We start from the raw sequence: 19968 nt of genomic DNA on the forward strand, positions 1-19968 counted from the left end.
GGGCAGAGAGATGGTGAACTCCAAGTGCAGAATGAGACCTATTTTCAGACCCGCGGAGGTTTGTGTTGCCTTTTTTATGTACATCTGAGACGAAGATGATGGGGTTTTATCTCAGTTTGGAGAGGGGGAGTTTGCCTAAGGGAACGTTCTGATCATGGTTTTACATCCAATGAAGAAAAAAGTAAGGAAAGAGGGAAGTCAAACTCTTCCAAAATGTATAGAAGTGGGGAGGCTAGGTGGCGCCCTGGAGTCAGGAGGACCCGGGTTCAAATCCGGTCTCAGACACTTACTAATGACCTAGCTGTGTGGCCTTGGGCAAGCCACTTAGCCCCATTGCCTTGCCAAAAAACCCAAAACAAAACAAAAACAAAAACCCAAAATGGACAGAAGGAAACCGTGCCAGCGGGCAGCCCCGCCGCTGGGGTGCTGGGTTTGTGGGCTCCGGGCGGAGGCGCGGGAGGAAGCGGCCCGGGAAGGGGTCCGGGGGGCGGGGGGCGGCCCCGGGAGGAGCCCCTTGGCGGGCCCCGCCCCCCCGGAGCCGGTGACGTCAGCCGTGACTGGGTTTTTATGAATGAAAGGAATCCTGCGAGTGAGTAATTCCAGGAAACTCCCGTCACGCCTCGGCCGCCGCCGCGCGCCCCCCGCCCGCCGCCCGCGCCCCCCGCCCGGGCCCGGAGGACCCCGAGGAGGCCAGGAGCGCCCGGAGCCCCAGGGTGAGTCCGGGGCGCCGCCCCGCCCCTCTCCCCCGCCGGCCCCGGCTTCCCGGCAGCCGCGGGGCGACCGGAGGGGTCGGGGGGCGACCGGAGGGGTCCCGGGGGCGATCGGAGGGGTCGGAGGGCGACCGGAGGGGTCCCGGGGGCGATCGGAGGGGTCGGGGGGCGACCGGAGGGGTCCCGGGGGCGACCGGAGGGGTCCTGGGGGCGATCGGAGGGGTCCGGCTGTCTGGCCCCGCTCCGCAGAGGCGCTGCCGGGGGGGGGGGGGCGGTCTCCCCAGCCCCCCAGTTGGGGTGCGGAGTTGGGGGAAGGAGCTGTCTCTTCTCCGCCCCCAACCCAAGGGGACTTCTCCCAAGTTGGGAGAACTGAAAGTAGAGGCGGCGGTGTCCCCCCCATCTAGAGGGTCTGCCTGTCCCCCCCATCTAGAGGGTCTGCCTGTGCCCCCCATCTAGAGGGTCTGCCTGTCCCCCCCCATCTAGAGGGTCTGTTTGTCCCCCCCATCTATAGGGTCTGTCTGTCCCCCCCCATCTATAGGGTCTGTCTGTCCCCCCCATCTACAGGGTCTGCCTGTCCCCCCCATCTAGAGGGTCTGTCTGCCTCCCCATCTATAGGGTCTGCCTGTCCCCCCCCATCTAGAGGGTCTGTCTGTCCCCCCCCATCTACAGAGTCTGCCTGTCCCCCCCATCTAGAGGGTCTGTCTGCCCCCCCTATCTAGAGGGTCTGTTTGTCCCCCCCCATCTACAGAGTCTGCCTGTCCCCCCCATCTACAGGGTCTGCCTGTCCCCCCCATCTACAGGGTCTGTCTGCCCCCCCATCTACAGGGTCTGCCTGCCCCCCCATCTACAGGGTCTGTCTGCCCCATCTACAGGGTCTGCCTGCCCCCCCCATCTAGAGGGTCTGTTTGTCCCCCCCCATCTATAGGGTCTGTCTGCCCCCCCATCTACAGGGTCTGCCTGCCCCCCCATCTAGAGGGTCTGTCTGCCCCCCCATCTACAGGGTCTGTCTGCCCCCCCATCTACAGGGTCTGCCTGCCCCCCCATCTAGAGGGTCTGTTTGTCCCCCCCATCTACAGAGTCTGCCTGTCCCCCCCATCTAGAGGGTCTGCCCGCCCCCCCCATCTACAGGGTCTGCTGTCCCTAATCCCCCCTCCAGTGTAAGTGGGGGCCGGTTCAGGGAGGGGAACCAGGAAGGAGAGTCGCCTGGCTTTTGGTCCCGCCCCCCGGGATCTGGGGAAGGGGCGGTGGGGGGTGAGCGGAGGGAGCGCCCCCCCACCAGCCCCCAGGACCCCTCCCGCCGGGCGCCCGTGACTCGGGGTGCACATTCCGCGCGTGTCGGGGTGTCGGGGTGTCCACTTGCGCACGCACACACGGATGAGCTCAGCGGGGCTGGGGGGGAGGAGGAGGAGGAGGAGGAGGAGGAGGAGGAGGCGGCGGCGGCGGAGGGCCGGCCCGGCTGCCCGGAGGGCTGGGCCCGGGGCTCCGGCCCCCTCCCCTTCCCCCAGCCCTGGCCCCGGGGGGCTCAGAGACCAGAGAGGCCGCGGGGCTCCCCGAGCCGGGCCGCGGGGCGGGCAAGAGCCCTCTAGGGGGCCCTCTCTTCTGAGGCCCCCCGACCCCAGGCGGGGGGCTGACTGGGCTGAGCCCCTCCCACTTGGCCTGACGGACCAGGAAATAAGGCACCTTGCCTAAGGTGCAGAGGGGGCACCACAGGCCGCCCCGAGTGATGCTGGCAAGGGCCTCGGGGTCACCCAGCCCAAGCTCCTCGTTTTGGGGGCGCTGCCCAAGGTCACATGTTGCATTGCTATCATTCCAAGGCCAGGTTTCACAGAGACCAAGGCCCCATCCACAAAAGGGGCGGTGGGCCTTCGGGGACCCAGGCTTCCCCCGGGTGGCAGGTGTTTGCTACTTCAGGGTCCTGGCCCAGGGAGACAGAGGGAGAATTGAGAACACAGCGCCTGCCCACTGAGAGCTCTCTGTTCAAAGGGGGAGAGGCCCCATGGCCTGGCAAAGCCCCACCCAGTGACCCAGAGGCCCAGAGTATGCCCCGTGGCGGTGGGTGGGGAACAGCAGGGAAAACAGATGGATGGTAAAGAGGTTAATGTGTATGTGAGGAGGTGTGGGAAAGGGAGGGCCCCCCGAGGGCCCCCCCGGCAAAAAAGAACCAGGATGCACCTGCTTCTGCAGGTGGGGCCGAGAGCCCCACCTCGGGACCATCAGCGCCCTCCAGCCCCAGCAACTGTAGGTTCAAGCCTCTTCCCACTTCCTGTGCATTGTGGAGCATGTGGAACAGCAAGGCCAAACCAAAGGATCACTAAGCTTTGAACTCTTTGGTTTCCTGGAAAAAGCTGGGTACCGTTCCCTAGACCCTGGGGTTTTCGCTAGAGAACCTCAGAGGTTCTCTACTACCTCATCTGGCTGCATAGCCTAATTAAGTGCACGTCCATAGTAAGTGGTAGAACCAGACTTCCAACCAGGGTCTGGTAACTCCAAGATTGACGATCTTTGGGGAACACAATCATGCTCTTTGACTAGCAGAAACATGGTTGTAGAGGACTCGGGGAGGGTTTGGAAGGACAGAGACTCTATTTATTCTGTGTGGTTCTGGAGGCCGCGGTGGGATCCTTGAGTGGGCATGAGCAAGGAGGCTGGCTGGCTTTGGGAACAACATAAAGGAAGATGTTTCTAATGGTTGGAGCTGCCCAACCATGGATCAGCTCACTCCTGGCTTAAGGAATGGCCTAGGAGAAGCTGCAGGACCCTTACCCAGTTTGGTGTTGAGAAGAACCATGAGTTAGGGGCTGGGACTAGATACCCGTTAACATGGTGGCATTGTGTAGTGAACACAACCTCTCAAGGCTCCAAGCATTGCCTTATAAATTGCAGAGAAGCTATCAACCAGCCTTGGGAGAGTTTTTCCACCCAGGATTTCCCTAAACCAGTGAAATCACAGGCCTCTCCCTACCACTTCAGCTAGAGAAACTCATGAGAACATTTTGGAAGAGACCATGTCCTAGTTCCTGGACTTTGGCTCAGACAAATCAGTTCAGTAAACAGTCCTGTACATAGAGTAGGTGCTCAGCAAATAGCTCAGGGAAGCCCAGAATGAGAAGTCTTGGAGGGAGCTTAAAACAAGAAATGTCAGCGCTGGAAGGGGCTTAGAACGGGGGTGTCAGCGTGGGACTTTGGAACAGGGAATGTCTGGGCTAGGAGGGGCCAGAGAATGTCAGAGATGGCAAGGGCCTGACAATATGGAGATTCAGGGCTGGGGGGCTTGGAGATCATGCCTGTCTGACCCTCTCATTTTTTGTCCCCCTCCCCCACATATTAGGAAAGTGAAGGTTGTGGGGGAAGCAGGTGCTTTGCCCCAGGGGGTCAGTGAGATAGCCAGGATTGGTAGCTTGGGTTGTGAATTCAAGCCCTGGGCCTTCTGCATTAAACCCCATTTGATTAATAATGCTCAAAATATCCTAGTGGCTGTGACCTCAATGATGCAGGACGTTCCCGCCCCCCATGACTGCCCACCCTCAGCAGCTCCTGCCCTCCTTGTCCCCTAAGTTTACCACAGAAGGTCCTTAAGAACATCTCTCACCTCCAGCTATTTGCAAAGGGTTTAGGACTTTCCCAAGCCTCTTCTTCTCCCTGTTCTCATTTGGAATGGAGCAAAGAGAACTTTGGGCCAAGCAGTCTGGAGGCCCAGCTCCATCCCTGGCTCTGAAATGAATGTCTGTCAGTCTTTCTCTGGCTTGTTATCTGGCTGGCCAGGAAGGCGTGGGGCTGGCCACAGTCTTCCAGGTTCCTTCTTGCTCCGACATTCGGCGACTGGGGGGTATCCAGGCTGGCCTCATTATAGGATGTGGCCCCTGTGACAGCAGCCTTCAGTTGGATGGGCTGGGGGAGGGAGGTGTGTCTATCCCTCACAGGTCTTTAAACCAGAGACCCAAGCAGGAGCAATTAGGGGAAGTCATGGGGGCAGAGCTGGGCTTCATGGAAGGGAAAACTCCCTCACGACCAGGTACTCCCTCCCCTCCCAGTCCCCCTCTCTCATTCTGCTTTCGAGTAGGAAGGGACTTGTTCCTAATCTCAATAGCTTTAGAGTACCTCCAAGGCCATCTAATACAACTCCATGATTTTACAGATGAGGAAACTGAGCTTGGCTCCAGTCAAGTCCCTCCAGTGCTTTCTATCCCCTCCAAGATCAAATACAAAATCCTTTATGACTTAGTACCCCTCCCCAGCCTTCATTTATTTAGGTTTGTTTGTTTTTTGGCAAGGCAATGGGGTTAAGTGACTTGCCCACAGCCACACAGCTAGGTAAATATTAAGTGTCTGAGGTTGGATTTGAACTCAGGTCCTCCTGACTCCAGGGCCCGTGCTCTATCCACTGTGCCGTGTAGCTGCCTCCCTTTACAGCCTTCTTACACCCCACTTCCCAACATGGTCTCTTCACTCCATGAACAAGACACTTTATGTCTTGACTGGGCCTTTTCTCTGCCCACGGAAACTCTCTGTCCCTAATGCCCTCCCTGGTTTCCTTCAAGTCCCAACTAACACCCACCTTGTCCGGGCAGCCTTCCTCAACTCTTCGTTTCAGTGTCTTCTGTTATTTATTTCCTGTTTCTCTGGTATATTGCTTGTCTGTTGTTCCGTTTGATTTTGAACTCCTTGAGGGCAGGGACTGTTTTGCCTTTTTTGTAGCCCCCCGTGCCTGACTATAGTAGGAGAGTGTCAGGTCACTACGGATGAGTTGGGGTTTGGCTCACTGAAGGAAACCCCTTAACTGATGAGACTAAGGCCTGAGAGCTTCAAATCACAGAGAATTTCTGAGTGGCTACGGGGTGACTACTAGATGACGACTTGTCTGCAGTGGGGAAGCACTACTCGAGTGGGCAGGTCCGTCCAGGTGGCCTGCATTCAGGGCCTCCATGGGTTCAGGAAGCAGGACCACTCACTCTCACGGTCAGACAGGTTACAGCCCTGAGCCCAGATCAGAATGCCAAGATGGAGAGCGAGGGCTCTGTGGTCTCTGGTCGGATGGCCAAGGTTAAAGGGGGGGAAATGGAACCTGCCTAGCCAGCCTTCAGGAAGATGTTTTGATTGCTGCCTAGGATGAGCCCTGGGCCCCATGACAAACCGAGCCTGCCCCACTGCCACACACCCGCCCCTGTTGGGACAGAACCTTCTTGCCACGGCCTCGGGGCTTTGGCGGGCTGAGATCGCATCTGCTTTGGTGACTAGTGCCCTTACTCTCTTCTCCATTTACATGCTGGAGTCTGCCATCCCATGCCTCAGAACCATAGAACCTGCCAAGCTGGGCAGGATCTCAGAGGTCAGGGACAGTCCCCTTGTTTTGTGGAAAGGGACCTAAGTGGCAGAGCTGGGATTGAACCTCTGGCCCCAGACTCCAAATCTGCCGCTCTCTCCGCCCTTCTGCCTGGCTCTGGGAGTCTGGCTAATCGTGTTGGCTCCGGAGGCAGAAGAAAACAAATTTTTTCTCTCTGTGCTCACAGGATGGGTGAAACCGACTGAGAGCCAGAGACAGAGCGGCCTGCCAGCACGGGGTGGGGCAGTCTGCGGCAGGATTCCTACGGGGGACCCAGGAGGGATTTTTATAGTATCAGTGATGGCAGACACACTCAGAGGCCATGTGCCGAATAGGCCCTGACCTTGTGGATTTTCTACCCCTAGAGAGAATGTTAGGCCCTCCCCACAAAAGAAAAAAAAAACACTTTGGGAGCAGGAGGGAAGCCACTGGTAGTGCCCTGACCTGGGAGGCAGGAGGTTGCCCTGGCTCACAGACCCTGAGAGACCTTGCACGAGTCCCTTCCCCCTCCAGACAGCACTGTTCCTCTTTAAAATGAGAGGGTGTACTCAAGGTTCTCCCGGGTCTTTTAGAGTCCTAAGAAGCTGGTGATCCTGAAAACACCTCTCTGTTTACAAAATGTTTGGCAGCAGGGTTTCATTCAAACCTCACTGGGGCCCCAAGAGGTGAGGAAGTATTGAGTTGATTATCCAGATACTATTTACTCATAATATCTTCTGATTCTCTTCCAACTCTGACAAACTAAGGGGCAAGTCTATTCAATTTACTGTACGTTTATTAAACACCTACTGCATACCACACACACTAGGGCTAGATGATCCGGATGAGAAAGAATGAAACTTACAGTCTTTGCCTTCAAGTAATTTTACCTGTTCTAAGAACAGACACCCCCTGTTCTAAAGCTCTGACTTTGCCTGTTCTAAGATCCACCTCTGCCACCCTGAGGCCCCGCCAGCTCAGACATCCCCTGTACCAAGGGCCCCCTAGCCCCGCCAGCTCCTATTTTATGTCCCTTCCCAGCTCTGGCATCCCCTGATCTAATGCCCTTCCAGACCTGATACTCCCATGCTCTAGGACCTAAAGTCTGCAGAACATCAATAGAAAAATAAAATTCACAATAAACTTCCATTTAATTGAATGAGCTGGCTGTCCCGTAGACATTTGAAACTCAATGTGTCCAAAACAGAACTCACTATCTCTCCCAGTCCTCCCCATCTCTAGCTCCCCTACTGCTGTAGAAGGTATCACTGTCCTCCCATCCCCCAGCCTCCCAGCCTCGCTGTCCTGGCCTCCTCACTTTCCCTCCTTCTCCATATCCAAGGTAATGTCAAGGCCTGTGGCTTCCCCCCTGCGACCTGTCATTGTCACCTCTGTAGTCTCTCATGTGGGTTTTACCGGTGCGACCTGTCAGTCACTGCCACCTTTACTTTATCTCTTGCTGATTTGACCTCTGCCACACCTCTTCTCTCTGCTGACTCTCCCCCCACCTTGGCACTTACCTCATACCTGGACTGTCGCAGTATCCGGCCGGTACATCTGCCCGCCTTAAGTCTCCCCCTCCAGTCCATCTTCCATTCAGCTGCCGGTAGGATTTTCCTTCAATACTTATCACACCATTCTGCACCCCTCTGCCCCTCACTGGCTATATGAGTCTGTTATTCCCAGAACCAGTGTAAGTAAAAACCAAACAAATGAAGGTAATTGGGGGGGGGGATGCATTATTAACAACGACGGGGACCAGGAAAGGGCTCTTTGTCACTGGAGGTGAACCTTGCTTTATAAAAAGCAAAGATAAGGAAGGAAAGTATTCCAAGCTAGGAAGGTGCAAGGGGGCAGTCTGTGCAAAAGCCCAGAGCAGAGACCGACATGAATGAAGGTAGACAGGTGGGCCAGTTTGGCTGGAATGGGGAGGCCACGCAGGGGAGTGGTTAGAAAGACAGACTAGAGCCACATTCTGAGTTTTAAATGCTAACTCAAGGAGTTTGTTACTTCTGAAAAGTGTCACGACTTCACTGACTGCAACAGGGGTCAGCAAGGCATTTGTTAAGGCCTACTATGAGGCCTCTCCCAACCCCTCCCTGCTTATGTGCTCTTGATTCTACCCAAACCTGAGACGAATGTGGGGCAGGGGTGGAAGAAGGTGATGTTTCACAACTTTCCCTGCAGGGTTCCATCAAATTGCCCAACTGTAGTAAGTCACCCAATTAACAAATTGTTTATTAAGTGCTTCTCCGTGCCAGGAAGATCTAATTTTGGATCTTGCTTTGTATACTTCCTGGTTGAATGACCCTGGCTAAGTCACTTCAGTGGCGTCTGCCTCATCTGGGAAATGGGATAATAGCAGCTCCCTCGCAGGAGCGCAGCCAGGATCAACCGTGACAAGCTACGTAAAGGGTTCTAGACACGTTAGCTGGAATCCTGCCAAACCTGGAGCTGAAAGGGGTCTTGGAGGTCACTAAGTCTGACCTTAGAGCAGAAAGATGAAGGGATGCGAGCACATTCATTGGACCCTAATATGGCCTCTGTCTCACTAGTCTGACGGTGCTGCTTTCATTCTCAACAATAGTGGGACGCTCCCCGAGTCCTCTCTTTGGGCATTTTCCTGGATTGCTCTGGCCCTGCCCGGCAGACAGAGGTGTGATCTAATCCACTTTTTCATTTCACAAACATTTCTGGATCCCCAAAGATAGGGGGTGGGAGAAAAAGAGAACAGGAGGGAGCCAGAGGAGGCTGGGACTCCCTCATCGCGGAGGCTTTCCTCCAGGACATGTCTGACTTTGCTGAGCCTGAGCATTCCTTGGCAAAGCGCTGAACCCCAGCCAGGACCTGGGATCTGGCTGAGGAAGCCACTGCCCTAGCGGAGGAGAGAGGGGAAAGGAGCCAGGGAAAGGCAGACCTGGGTGGCACTGGGCTGGGCCTCAGCGTTTCAATTGCTTCTTAACACTAGCATGATCCTGGCACACTTCTGTCTTTTGGCCTGGTCTGTAACAAGGAGCCTGGGAAGGCTGGGTTCAGCGACCTCTGTCTCTCTCCCTCACAGCACTAGAGCTCAGATCTAAGCACTCTGTCCATGAGGCCGACTGTCTAGGGCCACCCCCTCCCTCCCTGTACCCACACACCTCTGGAAAAAGACCAATGGGGGCAGCGAGGTGGCACAGTGGATAGAGCATCAGCCCTGGAGTCAGGAGGACCTGAGTTCAAATCTGACCTCAGACAATAATTACCGAGTTGTGTGGCCTTTGGCAAGTCCCTTAACACCATTGCCATGAACCCCCTGCCCCCCAAAAGAAAATGGCCAATGACCAGTCTCCCCCCACCCCAGGAACCCTATCTCCATGGTTCTTGGTCAAATCACTCCTACTACTGGTTTCCAAATGAGTTCTTGGGTCAAGTGCTCTTCCTACCTCAACTTTTTTTAGGTTTTTTGCAAGGCAGTGGGGTTAAGTGACTTGCCCAAGGCCACACGGCTAGGTCATTATGAAGTGTCTGAGGCTGGGTTTGAACTCAGGTCCTCCTGACTCTATCCACTGCACCACCTAGCCTCCCCTCCCTGCTTCAACTTGAATCTCTGCACCTGTAAAGTGAAGCAGGTCACCCAGGACATTTCCAAGGCAATTACTCTAAGGGGAAGGGTCCCCCTGAAAATGGCCCTGTGCTTTCCCTAAAGTTGATGGTGGACCCTGCTGCTTAAAGCCTTCCCTGCCAAGTCTGGCTGCCTCTCAGCTCCACAAATGCTTATTCTTGTTTTGGGGGGCCAGGGCACTGTGCCTAGGCCCAAGAGGCAGACAGTTAAACCAGACTGTTTAAGAGATAGCTACAGTGGAGCAACTAGGATGGCACAGTCAGCTCTGGAGTCAGGAGGACCTGAGTTCAAATCCGGCCTCAGACACTTAAAATAATTATGTAGCTGCATGACCTTGGGCAAGTCATTTAACCCTACTGCCTGGCAAAAAAACAAAAAAAAAAGGGAGGTAAAGAAGGAAAGAATTCCAGCACAGGCTTGAATTGTAGGTCAGGCGACTTGGAGGAAACTTTAGAATGCAGCAAGAAGCTGAGGCCTTCTAGCTGTTCAGCTTACCAAGTTTTTTGGTTTTTGTCTTTTTTGCCCTAGTATACGGTAGGCATCTAATTAATGCTTATTGGAGGCAGCTAGGTGGCAAAGTGGATAGACAGGAGAGTTCTTAGAATCCTGAGTTAAAGGGGCGGCTAGGTGGCATAGTGGATAAAGCACCGGCCCTGGAGTCAGGAGTACCTGGGTTCAAATCCGGTCTCAGACACTTCATAATGACCTAGCTGTGTGGCCTTGGGCAAGTCACTTAACCCCCTTTGCCTTGCAAAAACCTAAAAAAAGAAAAAGAAAAAAAAGAATCCTGAGTTAAGAGGAGTCTGTGTTCTCCTTTGGGCAATGGGAGCCACTGAGAGATCTTGAGCAGAAGAGGCTTGTGGTAAGATGTGGGCTCTCCTACGCCTTTCTGAAGGTCAGACTGGAGGGGGGGAGGTACAAGTTGGGGAGACTGGTCAGCATGTCATTAGGACAGTCCAGACTAGAGGTGATGTGGGCCTACCTGGGGAGGATGGCTGTGAGAGCAAGGGACTGGAAAACTCCGGCCCCCAGCCTTAGCCTCAGCTCATCCTCTAGGGAGGCTGTTCTACTTCCTCCCCACCTTTCCACAGCCTCTTAAGAGCCAAGTTAAGCCCAGGTGGTAGCTGGAAGAGAGCTCGGAAACCATACAGTCCAACTATCTCATTTTACAGATGAGGAAACCGAGGGTCAAGGAACAAAGGCACTTGGCCAAGGTCACAGAGGAAGTAAACAGAAGGGCCAGGATTTGAAGCCTGGTCCCTGGATTCCAAATCCAAAATGGCTTTTCTTAAGTTTCTCCCTATCCCTGTTGATTCCAAACCACTTTCCAGGCCTTTAGCAGAGGATGCCTGGGACTGCCACTTCCCATTTTATGGTTCGGTCACCCTTGGGTGCCAGGATCCTGTGGGTGGGGAGCAGGAGCCATGACCTGGCTGGGAGGTGCTGAATCACTGTGAGGCTGCATCTCGTCTACTCTGGACTTCAGCTCCCAGCTTGCCTCCTCCCCCAGGGCCCTCCCTCTGCCTAACCCCTTCATGGCTCTTGGCCTAGTTGGGCAGGGTGTGGAGGTGGTGGTTTTTCTTACACATTTTCCCCTTACCCTATTTGTCATCATCTCCCACCTTCTTTGCTCTCCTAGGGAACTGAGAAAGGAACCAGCCCAAGTCCCCATAGGTGACTGCGTGTTGTGAGTCACAAGGATGTCCGTGAGGCCCCATGAGCGGGCCCCAGCCTGGAGGTCAGCACCCTGGGGCTGTAGTCATCCTGGCTCTTTCCTCAAACATGTCTCCTTTCTCTTCCTCTCTGGTCAGGGCTGCCCCACGACTTCCTCTCAACCAGGAACCCCAAGGGCAGTGGAAGGAGGTGCCTCTGAGGGCTGCTATCAAGGGCCACTCCTGACTCCACTCCTAGGTCAGGGCAGAGATAGGAGGAGAAGCTGTGCTTTCCCAGGGGACTTCCTAGATCACCAACTTCCCCTTCGGGCTTGCTCTGAGCCTCGATCACCTCCCACTGGGAATGGCCTTGGTTCCCTCTGGGCTCCATCTCCTCCCACCCCTCACGCCACCCCTAGAGGAGCTTTTCAGAACCCAGGGGGAATACCCCCACTTCTGCCCATCAACCTGCTGGGGAAGATGGGGAGTAGGCCGAGGGGCATGAGATGATGAGACGAGAAAGGACATCCTTGGGTGAGGGGGAAGAAACCTGCACTTGGCAGAGGTAGAGTGAAGGGAGGGGAGGGCTGAGACCAACAGGGCCCTAGGCGCCGGCTTGCCACCTTATGCTAGACAGCTGGGGCTCTCCTCCAGCCTCTCCTGAGGGAAGAAGCAACAAGGCTCAGAATTCCTGGACAGGGGACCAAGTCTGAGGTCAGGTCTGTTGCCCGGCTGTCTCCCGGTTGTCTCGAGAAGGGCTGGTCCTGGTTAGGGCAAAGCTGAGGCATTTCTTAATCCCTCCCCAATTCTGTGACTAATCTAGCTCCAATGTGGACACTGTTCGTTTGCTGTGTGCCTGGGGGCTTTGGGGTCCCTTCCAGCTGCAAATCCATGATCTCATCATGCTTGTCGTCCCTGTTTAGATGAAAGGGGGGGATTGTTTGTTCTGTTTTAGTATCTCCAGGGGGCCAGCACTGGTATAAAGTGAGGGCATAATAAATGCTTTTTTCATTGATTGGCACATAAGCGTTTGCTGGAGTGGATGGAGGGCAATGGTGGAGGACTAGGTGAAGAATGTGGAGTCGTCAGAGCTGGGTTCAAGACCCACCTCAGACATTTTACTATCTCTGTAACCCTGGGGGAAGTCACTTCCCCATTTGAGATCGCAATTTCCCCACTGCAAAAATCAGTGATGTAGACCAGCTGGCTTCTGAGGTACCCTCCAGCTCCAAATCTGTCAGCCTGTGAGTTCCATAGGAGAAGCCAAGCTCATAGAACCAATGAGATCTACTCTGTGTACTCACTTAACTTCCTTGGGCCTCAGTTTTTTCATCTATAAAATGGGGAGAAAGAATCAGATGAGTATGACCCCTGAGGACCCTGCTCATCCAGATCGAATAATCATCGAACAGCCAGGGCCTGTCCCACGGATGGTCCGACCTGAAGGAAAGGGACCCATGATACATAAAAGGGCTTCCCAATACAGGTGGAAGAGAATGAAGGGAAGAGAATGGATCTGAGAGCCAGACATCTTGGGTTTATTATCATGTGGCCTGGAATGAGCCGATTCTCCCTCTCTGGGCTTCACCTAGTAAATTAAGAAGAGCGCCAACATTTTCCTTAGTAACCATGAGAAAAACCCAGTGGGGATATCTACCCAGGGGGTGCCTGTTCTCCCTGCACTCCTCAGGCAGAAGTGCCAGACAGGGGCAGCTAGGTGGTGCAGTGGATAGAGGACCAGCCCTGAAGTCAGGAGGACCTGAGTTCAAAACCAGCCTCAGACACTTAATAATAACCTAGCTTGTGGCCTTGGGCAAGTCACTGAACCCCGTTGCCCTGCAAAAACAAAACGACAATAAAAAAGAAGTGCCAGTGAGAGGGCTGTTTCTGATCTGGCCACTTTCCTTACAGGTCTCCAGAAAAGTCACTCTCCCTTCCATTTCCCCAGCTGTGCTTGGGGGAGACACCTCTCCTCCTACAATGTGGAATCTGGGAGAACAAACAGCCAGATATCAAGGAGGCTCCGGACCTTGGTAGCCCTAAGGGAAGAAAGGGAGCCCCTTGACATTCTCTTTTCACTAGACAGGGGAAGAAAAACTAAGCTGTTGGGAAGGATGGGAGAAGCCCATGGGGAGGGCACAGGCTGATCAGAGGATGCTAATAATAATGCCCAGGTTATTAATAACTACATGTAAAGATTGCCTGATATACAACAAGGCCTTTGTTGGCTGACATAACAATAACACTAATAATAAGCTGGCACTGGATTGGCAAAACACTTTATAGATTGTCTCATCTGAACCTTACAGCAACCGACTGAGGTCATTGCTGTAACTCTTGTATTTTATAATCCAGGAAACCGAGGGTCCTTCTATCTCACCACACTGATTGGCTGCTGGGTGATCAGCTTCGGGCCATGAGTCAGATCCTGGGAAGTCAGGGATCTTCCAACTTTGCTTCTCACTTGATGGCGTAGCTTTCCATTCAAAGGAGAGAGGTGTATGAAGCTCCTCTCATACCCTCCCCCCCAGAGGCAGAGGTTAGGGCCAGAAACAGTCCTTTATTGCTCTTATGGCATCTTTGCTGGGCAGGAGCAGCCACTGTCTCTCAAGGGACCCGTTTTGGAGTCTTTCTCTTTGTCCTGTGCCCCATTACTGAGTCTGTTCTAGTCATGTCCATTTATTAGGTCTTGAAATTAGGTTTCTGCATAGCTATCTGTCTTGGTGTCATTGCTTTTATAGACTGACCTTTCTGAGGGAAGGAATCCAACTGTCTTTTTTTTTTTGAGATTGGGTCTGCCTCCATTCTGGGGTTCATCCTGCTGGCAATTTAGGGCAGATACCCGAGTAGCCCAGAATTCCCAAATTCATGAGATCACCTGGTTTTGGCCTCCTGTTAATAAGGGATCTGGGAATGTGCAGCCACTCACAGCCTTTGTTGCTTAGAATGGTCCTTTGCCCAGACAGTAGGCACTTTACATATGAGGAGGAATTTCAGAGGAGGCTTGAAAGAAGTCTGGGGTAGTGTGGTTACCTACTTTGTCCATGATACGACTAGCTCCTGTCGTGGATGAAGTCAGCCCTACAACGAAAAGCAAAAGTTGAGACTCTGAGCAATAATGCTTCATCTCCTTTTTTCCTCCAGCTCTTCAGCCCTGAGGTTACCTGATCCAAAAATGTCTTCAGATACCTTATCCAGCAAAGCATTAAAGGTGAGAGCCCAGCCTCCCCTTCTCCCAACCCTTTTCCTCCATTCCTTTGCTCCTAACCTGTCCGGTCCTCTGCTTATTCCCTGGCTCCCCACTCCAAGCTACACAAAGCCCCAAGTTCTAGAATTCTCCTAGTTCCCTGAATCTAGGATTCTAAGTGCTAATGTTTTCCTGGATGCAAGGGCCCAAGTTCTAGAATTCTCCTAGTTCTCAAGTTCTAGGATTCACCTAGTTCTTTGGACACAAGATTCCAAGTGTAAATGTTCTCTTGGCTCCCTGGATATAAGGCCCCAGGTTCGAGAGTCCCTCCTGACTCCCAAGCAAGTGCTCAGCAGCTTCAGGATCAAAGACTTTAGAGTTAAAAAGGAACCTGGGGCTTCTCTAATTCCAGGGTTGTTAATCAGGGAAGAAATCCTATTTATCCATGTGTAAAATGAGGGGAAATGGACCAGATGACTTGCAAGGTCTCTTCCGCTACAGCTATGGTCTTTCTGCTTTTTATTTTTCCCCAGGAGCAGTCCCCTTAGGTAAAGGGAATGGGAAAAGTTTAGGACCTTCCTAGGTAAAGGGAGGGAGGGAGTAACATTGCTGAGAGGTTGGGGTGAAGATACACTCTACTGAAGCCAACAAACATATTATGTGTGAAGCACCGTACCTTAGGAGAAGAAAAGCAAAGCTGATTCTTCTTCCTCGTCTTCCTTCTTCTACGGCCCACCTTTCCTCTTCCTTGATTCAGTTAAGAGAAGATGGGGATTGGAAGAGGAGGAGGCAGGAAGGAAGGAGAAGAAAAAAGGAAGCCGAGGAACACAAGAAGGAAGAAAAACTATAGAGAAGTGTAATTGAGATTGGTCTAAGGAGCAGGACGATTAGGAAAAGAGTGAGGAATGGGAAGAAGGTAAAGTAAAAGTCGGCTTGGATTGGTAGCTGAAAAGAACCTTTGAACATCTTCTAATTCTAGCCCCCCTCCCCTTTCATTTTACAGAAGAGGAAACAGGTCCCACACGAAGGAAAATCAGAGGGAGAAGGGAGGGAGGAAGGAACTAATAGGATGGGGGAAAAAACTGAATATTAGGAGGAAAGGAAAGAAAAAAACAAAAGGGGATCAAGGAGGAAGAGAGGAAGGAGAGAAAAGCAGAGAGAAGATCAAAGAGAAAGGAAAGACATCAGGGAAAGAAGAAAGAAGAGGGAGAAGAGTGAAAATGGGAGGGGAAGGACACGAGAGAAGAATGTAGTAGTAAGAAAGAAAAAGAGAAGTTGAAAAGAACAAAAGAGAAAGGAGGGAGAAGTTTGAGGAGGACAGAAAAGCAGAAGGGAGGAGGGGACAATAAGGGAAGAGGAGGAGGGAGAGGAAAGGACAAGTGGACAAAGGGGAGGAGGGGAGAAGAAGGAAGATGATCACAGAGAATAAAGTGGAAGTGAGTGAGAGGAGGGGAAAGGGGAAGAATGGGGAAGGAGAAAGTGGGGAACAAGGAAAAGAAGCAGAAGGAAGAGATGGAAAGAGGAAGAGGAAACTGAGAAGGGGAAAAGAAAGGGAGGACAAATGAGAAGAGGAGAGCAAGGGAGAGTGGGAAAAAGAAAAGGGAGCGAGGCAAGAAGAGAAGGGAAAGGATGAAGGGGAGAACAAAGAAAGAAAAAGAGGACAATGAGAAGAGGAGAGAACAAGAGAGGAAATAAGCTAGTCAGACGAGAAAGGGAGAATTAAAGAGAAGTGAGCAGTGGTGCAGCGGCATTGATGTCAGCAACAGTGTCCATGTAGACGATGCAGACTGGCGTCAATGTCGATGTCAGGTGTCTGTATCCGATATCTGTGTCTGCGTCCACGATGTAGATGCCGGCATCGATGTCCATGTTGGTGTTGGGGTGTCTGATGTCAGTGTTAATATTGGTGTCAGCATCAAGGTCAATGTCTACGTCCATGATGTAGGCGCTGGCATCAACGTCCACGTCCGTGTCTGTGTTTATGTCAGTGCCTGGGGATCCAGTGTGTGTTGATATAGACACTAGCAATGATGTCACTGGTATCTGTGTCGATATAGACGCTAGTGTTGAGGTCAGGGTCTGGGTATCCGGTATCTGTGTCAATATAGACACTTGTCATTGTCTATGTTGATGACATAGATGTTGGCATCGATGTCCATATCAGTGTCTATGTCCACGTCAGAGTCTAGGTATCCAGTATCTATGTCAATATAGACACTAACACTGATGTCATTGTCTATGCTGATGACATAGATGTTGGCATCGATATCCATATCAGTGTCTATGTCCACGTCAGAGTCTGGGTATCCTGTATCTGTGTCGATGTAGACACTAACACTGATGTCATTGTCTATGTTGATGACATAGATGTTGGCATCGATGATCATATCAGTGTCTATGTCCACGTCAGAGTCTGGGTATCCGGTATCTGTGTCGATGTAGACACTAACACTGATGTCATTGTCTATGCTGATGACATAGATGTTGGCGTCGATGTCCATATCAGTGTCTATGTCCACGTCAGAGTCTGGGTATCCTGTATCTGTGTCGATGTAGACACTAACACTGATGTCATTGTCTATGTTGATGACATAGATGCTGGCATCGATGTCCATATCAGTGTCTATGTCCACGTCAGAGTCTGGGTATCCGGTATCTGTGTCGATGTAGACACTAGCACTGATGTCATTGTCTATGCTGATGACATAGATGTTGGCATCGATGTCCATATCAGTGTCTATGTCTATGTCAGAGTCTGGGTATCCTGTATCTGTGTCGATGTAGACACTAACACTGATGTCATTGTCTATGTTGATGACATAGATGCTGGCATCGATGTCCATATCAGTGTCTACGTCTATGTCCATGTCAGAGTCTGGGTATCTGGTATCTGTATCAATGTAGACACTAGCACTGATGTCATTGTCTATGTTGATGGCATAGATGTTGGCATCGATGTCCATATCAGTGTCTATGTCCACGTCAGAGTCTGAGTATCCGGTATCTGTGTCAATATAGACACTAATACTGATGCCATTGTCTATGTTGATGACATAGATGTTGGCATCGATGTCCATATCAGCGTCTATGTCTATGTCAGAGTCTGAGTATCCGGTATCTGTGTCAATATAGACACTAATACTGATGCCATTGTCTATGTTGATGACATAGATGTTGGCATCGATGTCCATATCAGTGTCTATGTCCATGTCAGAATCTGGGGATCCGGTATGTGTCGACGTAGACACTAGCACTGATGTCAGAGTCTGGGTACTCGGTATCTGTGTCAATATAGACACTAGCACTGATGTCAGAGTCTGGGTACTCGGTATCTGTGTCAATATAGACACTAGCACTGGTGTCAGAGTCTGGGTATTCGGTATCTGTGTCAATATAGACACTAGCACTGGTGTCAGAGTCTGGGTATTCGGTATCTGTGTCAATACAGACACTACCACTGGTGTCACTGTCTGGGTATCCAGTACCTGTGTCAATACAGACACTAGCACTGATGTCACTGTCTGGGTATCCAGTATCTGTGTCGATATAGACACTAGCACTGATGTCAGTGCCTGGGTATCCGGTATCTGTGTCGATATAGACACTAGCACTGATGCCGGTGCCCGGGATTCCAGTATCTGTGTCGATGTAGACACTAGCACTGATCTCAGTGCCTGAGCATCCGGTATCTGTGTCAATATAGACACTAGCACTGATCTCAGTGCCCGGGTATCCGGTATCTGTGTCGATATAGAGACACTAGCACTGATCTCAGTGCCCGGGTATCCGGTATCTGTGTCGATATAGACACTGGCATTGATCTCAGCATCCGGGCATCCGGTATCTGTGTCGATATAGACACTGGCATTGATCTCAGCATCCGGGCATCCGGTATCTGTGTCAATATAGACACTAGCATTGAACTCAGCATCTGGGCATCCAGTATCTGTGTTGATATAGACACTAGCACTGCCGTCACCATCTATGTTGATGACGTAGATGTCGGCATCAACGTCCATGTCACTGTCTACATCTATGTCGATGTCAGTGTCCGAGCATCCAGTATCTGCATCGATATAGACACTAGCACTGCCGTCACTGTCTATGTTGACGACGTAGATGTCAGCATCAATGTCCATGTCAGTGTCTATGTCTATGTCTATGTCTATGTCTACGTCTATGTCTACATCAGTGTCCGGACATCCGGCATCGGTGTCGATATAGACACTAGCATTGACGTCACTGTCTATGTTGATGACGTAGACGCTGGCGTCGACGTCCATGCCTGCTTCCGGGTTGGCGTCTAGGCCCACGTCTGTACCACGGGGCCCACTTCCGTACCACGGGGCCTACGTCTGTACCACGGGGCCTACGTCCGTACCACGGGGCCTACGTCCGTACCACGGGGCCTCCGCCCACGTCCCACGCCTCCGCCCACGTGCTGGGGGGAGGGGTCCGGTGCCGCGTTGGGCCCCCCCAGGCCCCGCCCGCCCCGACGCCTCGGCTCACCCCTCCGCAGATCAAACGCGAGCTGGGGGAGAACACGGGCCCGCACCTGTCCGACGAGGAGCTGATGGCGCTGTCGGTGCGGGAGCTGAACCACCACCTGCGGGGCCTGTCCAAGGAGGAGGTGGCGCGGCTGAAGCAGCGGCGCCGCACCCTGAAGAACCGCGGCTACGCGGCCAGCTGCCGGGTCAAGCGCGTGTGCCAGAAGGAGGAGCTGCAGAAGCAGAAGGGCGAGCTGGAGCGCGAGGTGGACAAGCTGGCCCGCGAGAATGCTGCCATGCGCCTGGAGCTCGAGGCGCTGCGCTCCAAGTACGAGGCCCTGCAGGGCTTCGCGCGCTCGGTGGCTGCGCACGGCGGACCTGCGGCGAAGGTAGCGCCGGCCAGCGTCATCACCATCGTCAAGTCGACGTCGGCTTCCTCCGCGGCGGCTTCGTCCGCGGCCTGCTCCTCGTGACCGCGGCCCCGCCCCCGGCCCCCTCCCCTTCCAATGCCATAGGGCGGGCGCCCTCTAGGCCCCGCCCCCGGCCCCTCTCCTTCCAATGCCATAAGGCGGGCGCACTCTAGGCCCCGGCCCGACCCCGCCCCTTCCCCCGCAACAGGGCGGGCTCACTCTAGGCCCTGCCCTTCCTCCGCAATGGGGCGGCCCCATTCTAGGCCCCGCCCCTCCTCGTGCACCTAGGGCGGGCCTGCTCTAGGCCCCTCCCCTTCTCGTGCACCTAGGGCGGGCCCGCCCTAGGCCACACCCCTTCTCGTGCACATAGGCAGGGCCTGCCCTAGGCCCCGCCCCTCCTCGTGCGCATAGGGTGGGCCTGCCCTAGGCCCCACCCCTTCTCGTGCCCATAGGGCGGGCCCGCTCTAGGCCCCACCCCTTCTCGTGCACATAGGGCGGGTCCTCCCTCGGCCCCTCCCCTTCTCGTGCCCATAGGGCGGGCCTGCTCTAGGCCCCGCCCCTTCTCGTGCCCATAGGGCGGGCCCGCTCTAGGCCCCACCTCCTCGATGAGCCTCAACGC

The 19968-nt window shown here is 53.4% G+C and overlaps 2 protein-coding genes across 3 annotated transcripts; one reads left to right on the top strand and one right to left on the bottom strand.

Moving 5' to 3' along the window:
- The first annotated feature begins 645 nt into the window (after positions 1 to 645).
- On the top strand, positions 646 to 19412 carry MAFF (MAF bZIP transcription factor F). Of its 2 annotated transcripts, XM_074226922.1 has the most exons (3): positions 646 to 713; positions 14410 to 14476; positions 18972 to 19412. In XM_074226922.1, the coding sequence occupies exons 2-3, from the start codon at positions 14441 to 14443 to the stop codon at positions 19410 to 19412; spliced, it is 477 nt and encodes a 158-aa protein (XP_074083023.1). In that variant the 5' UTR covers positions 646 to 713; positions 14410 to 14440. The 2 variants fall into 2 exon arrangements, with proteins under 2 accessions (XP_074083023.1, XP_074083022.1); XM_074226921.1 differs by lacking the exon at positions 646 to 713 and having other exon boundaries at positions 2321 to 14476.
- On the bottom strand, positions 13529 to 19383 carry LOC141515397 (uncharacterized). Its single transcript, XM_074226920.1, has 2 exons — positions 15129 to 19383; positions 13529 to 14346 (listed from the first exon to the last, which is right to left on the bottom strand). Exon 1 carries the CDS (start codon positions 18733 to 18735, stop codon positions 16552 to 16554), a length of 2184 nt encoding a protein of 727 aa, XP_074083021.1. The 5' UTR covers positions 18736 to 19383; the 3' UTR covers positions 13529 to 14346; positions 15129 to 16551.
- Positions 19413 to 19968: the final 556 nt, after the last annotated feature.

This window comes from Macrotis lagotis, chromosome 2 (assembly GCF_037893015.1).
Source record: "Macrotis lagotis isolate mMagLag1 chromosome 2, bilby.v1.9.chrom.fasta, whole genome shotgun sequence".
Lineage (NCBI taxonomy): Eukaryota > Metazoa > Chordata > Mammalia > Peramelemorphia > Peramelidae > Macrotis > Macrotis lagotis.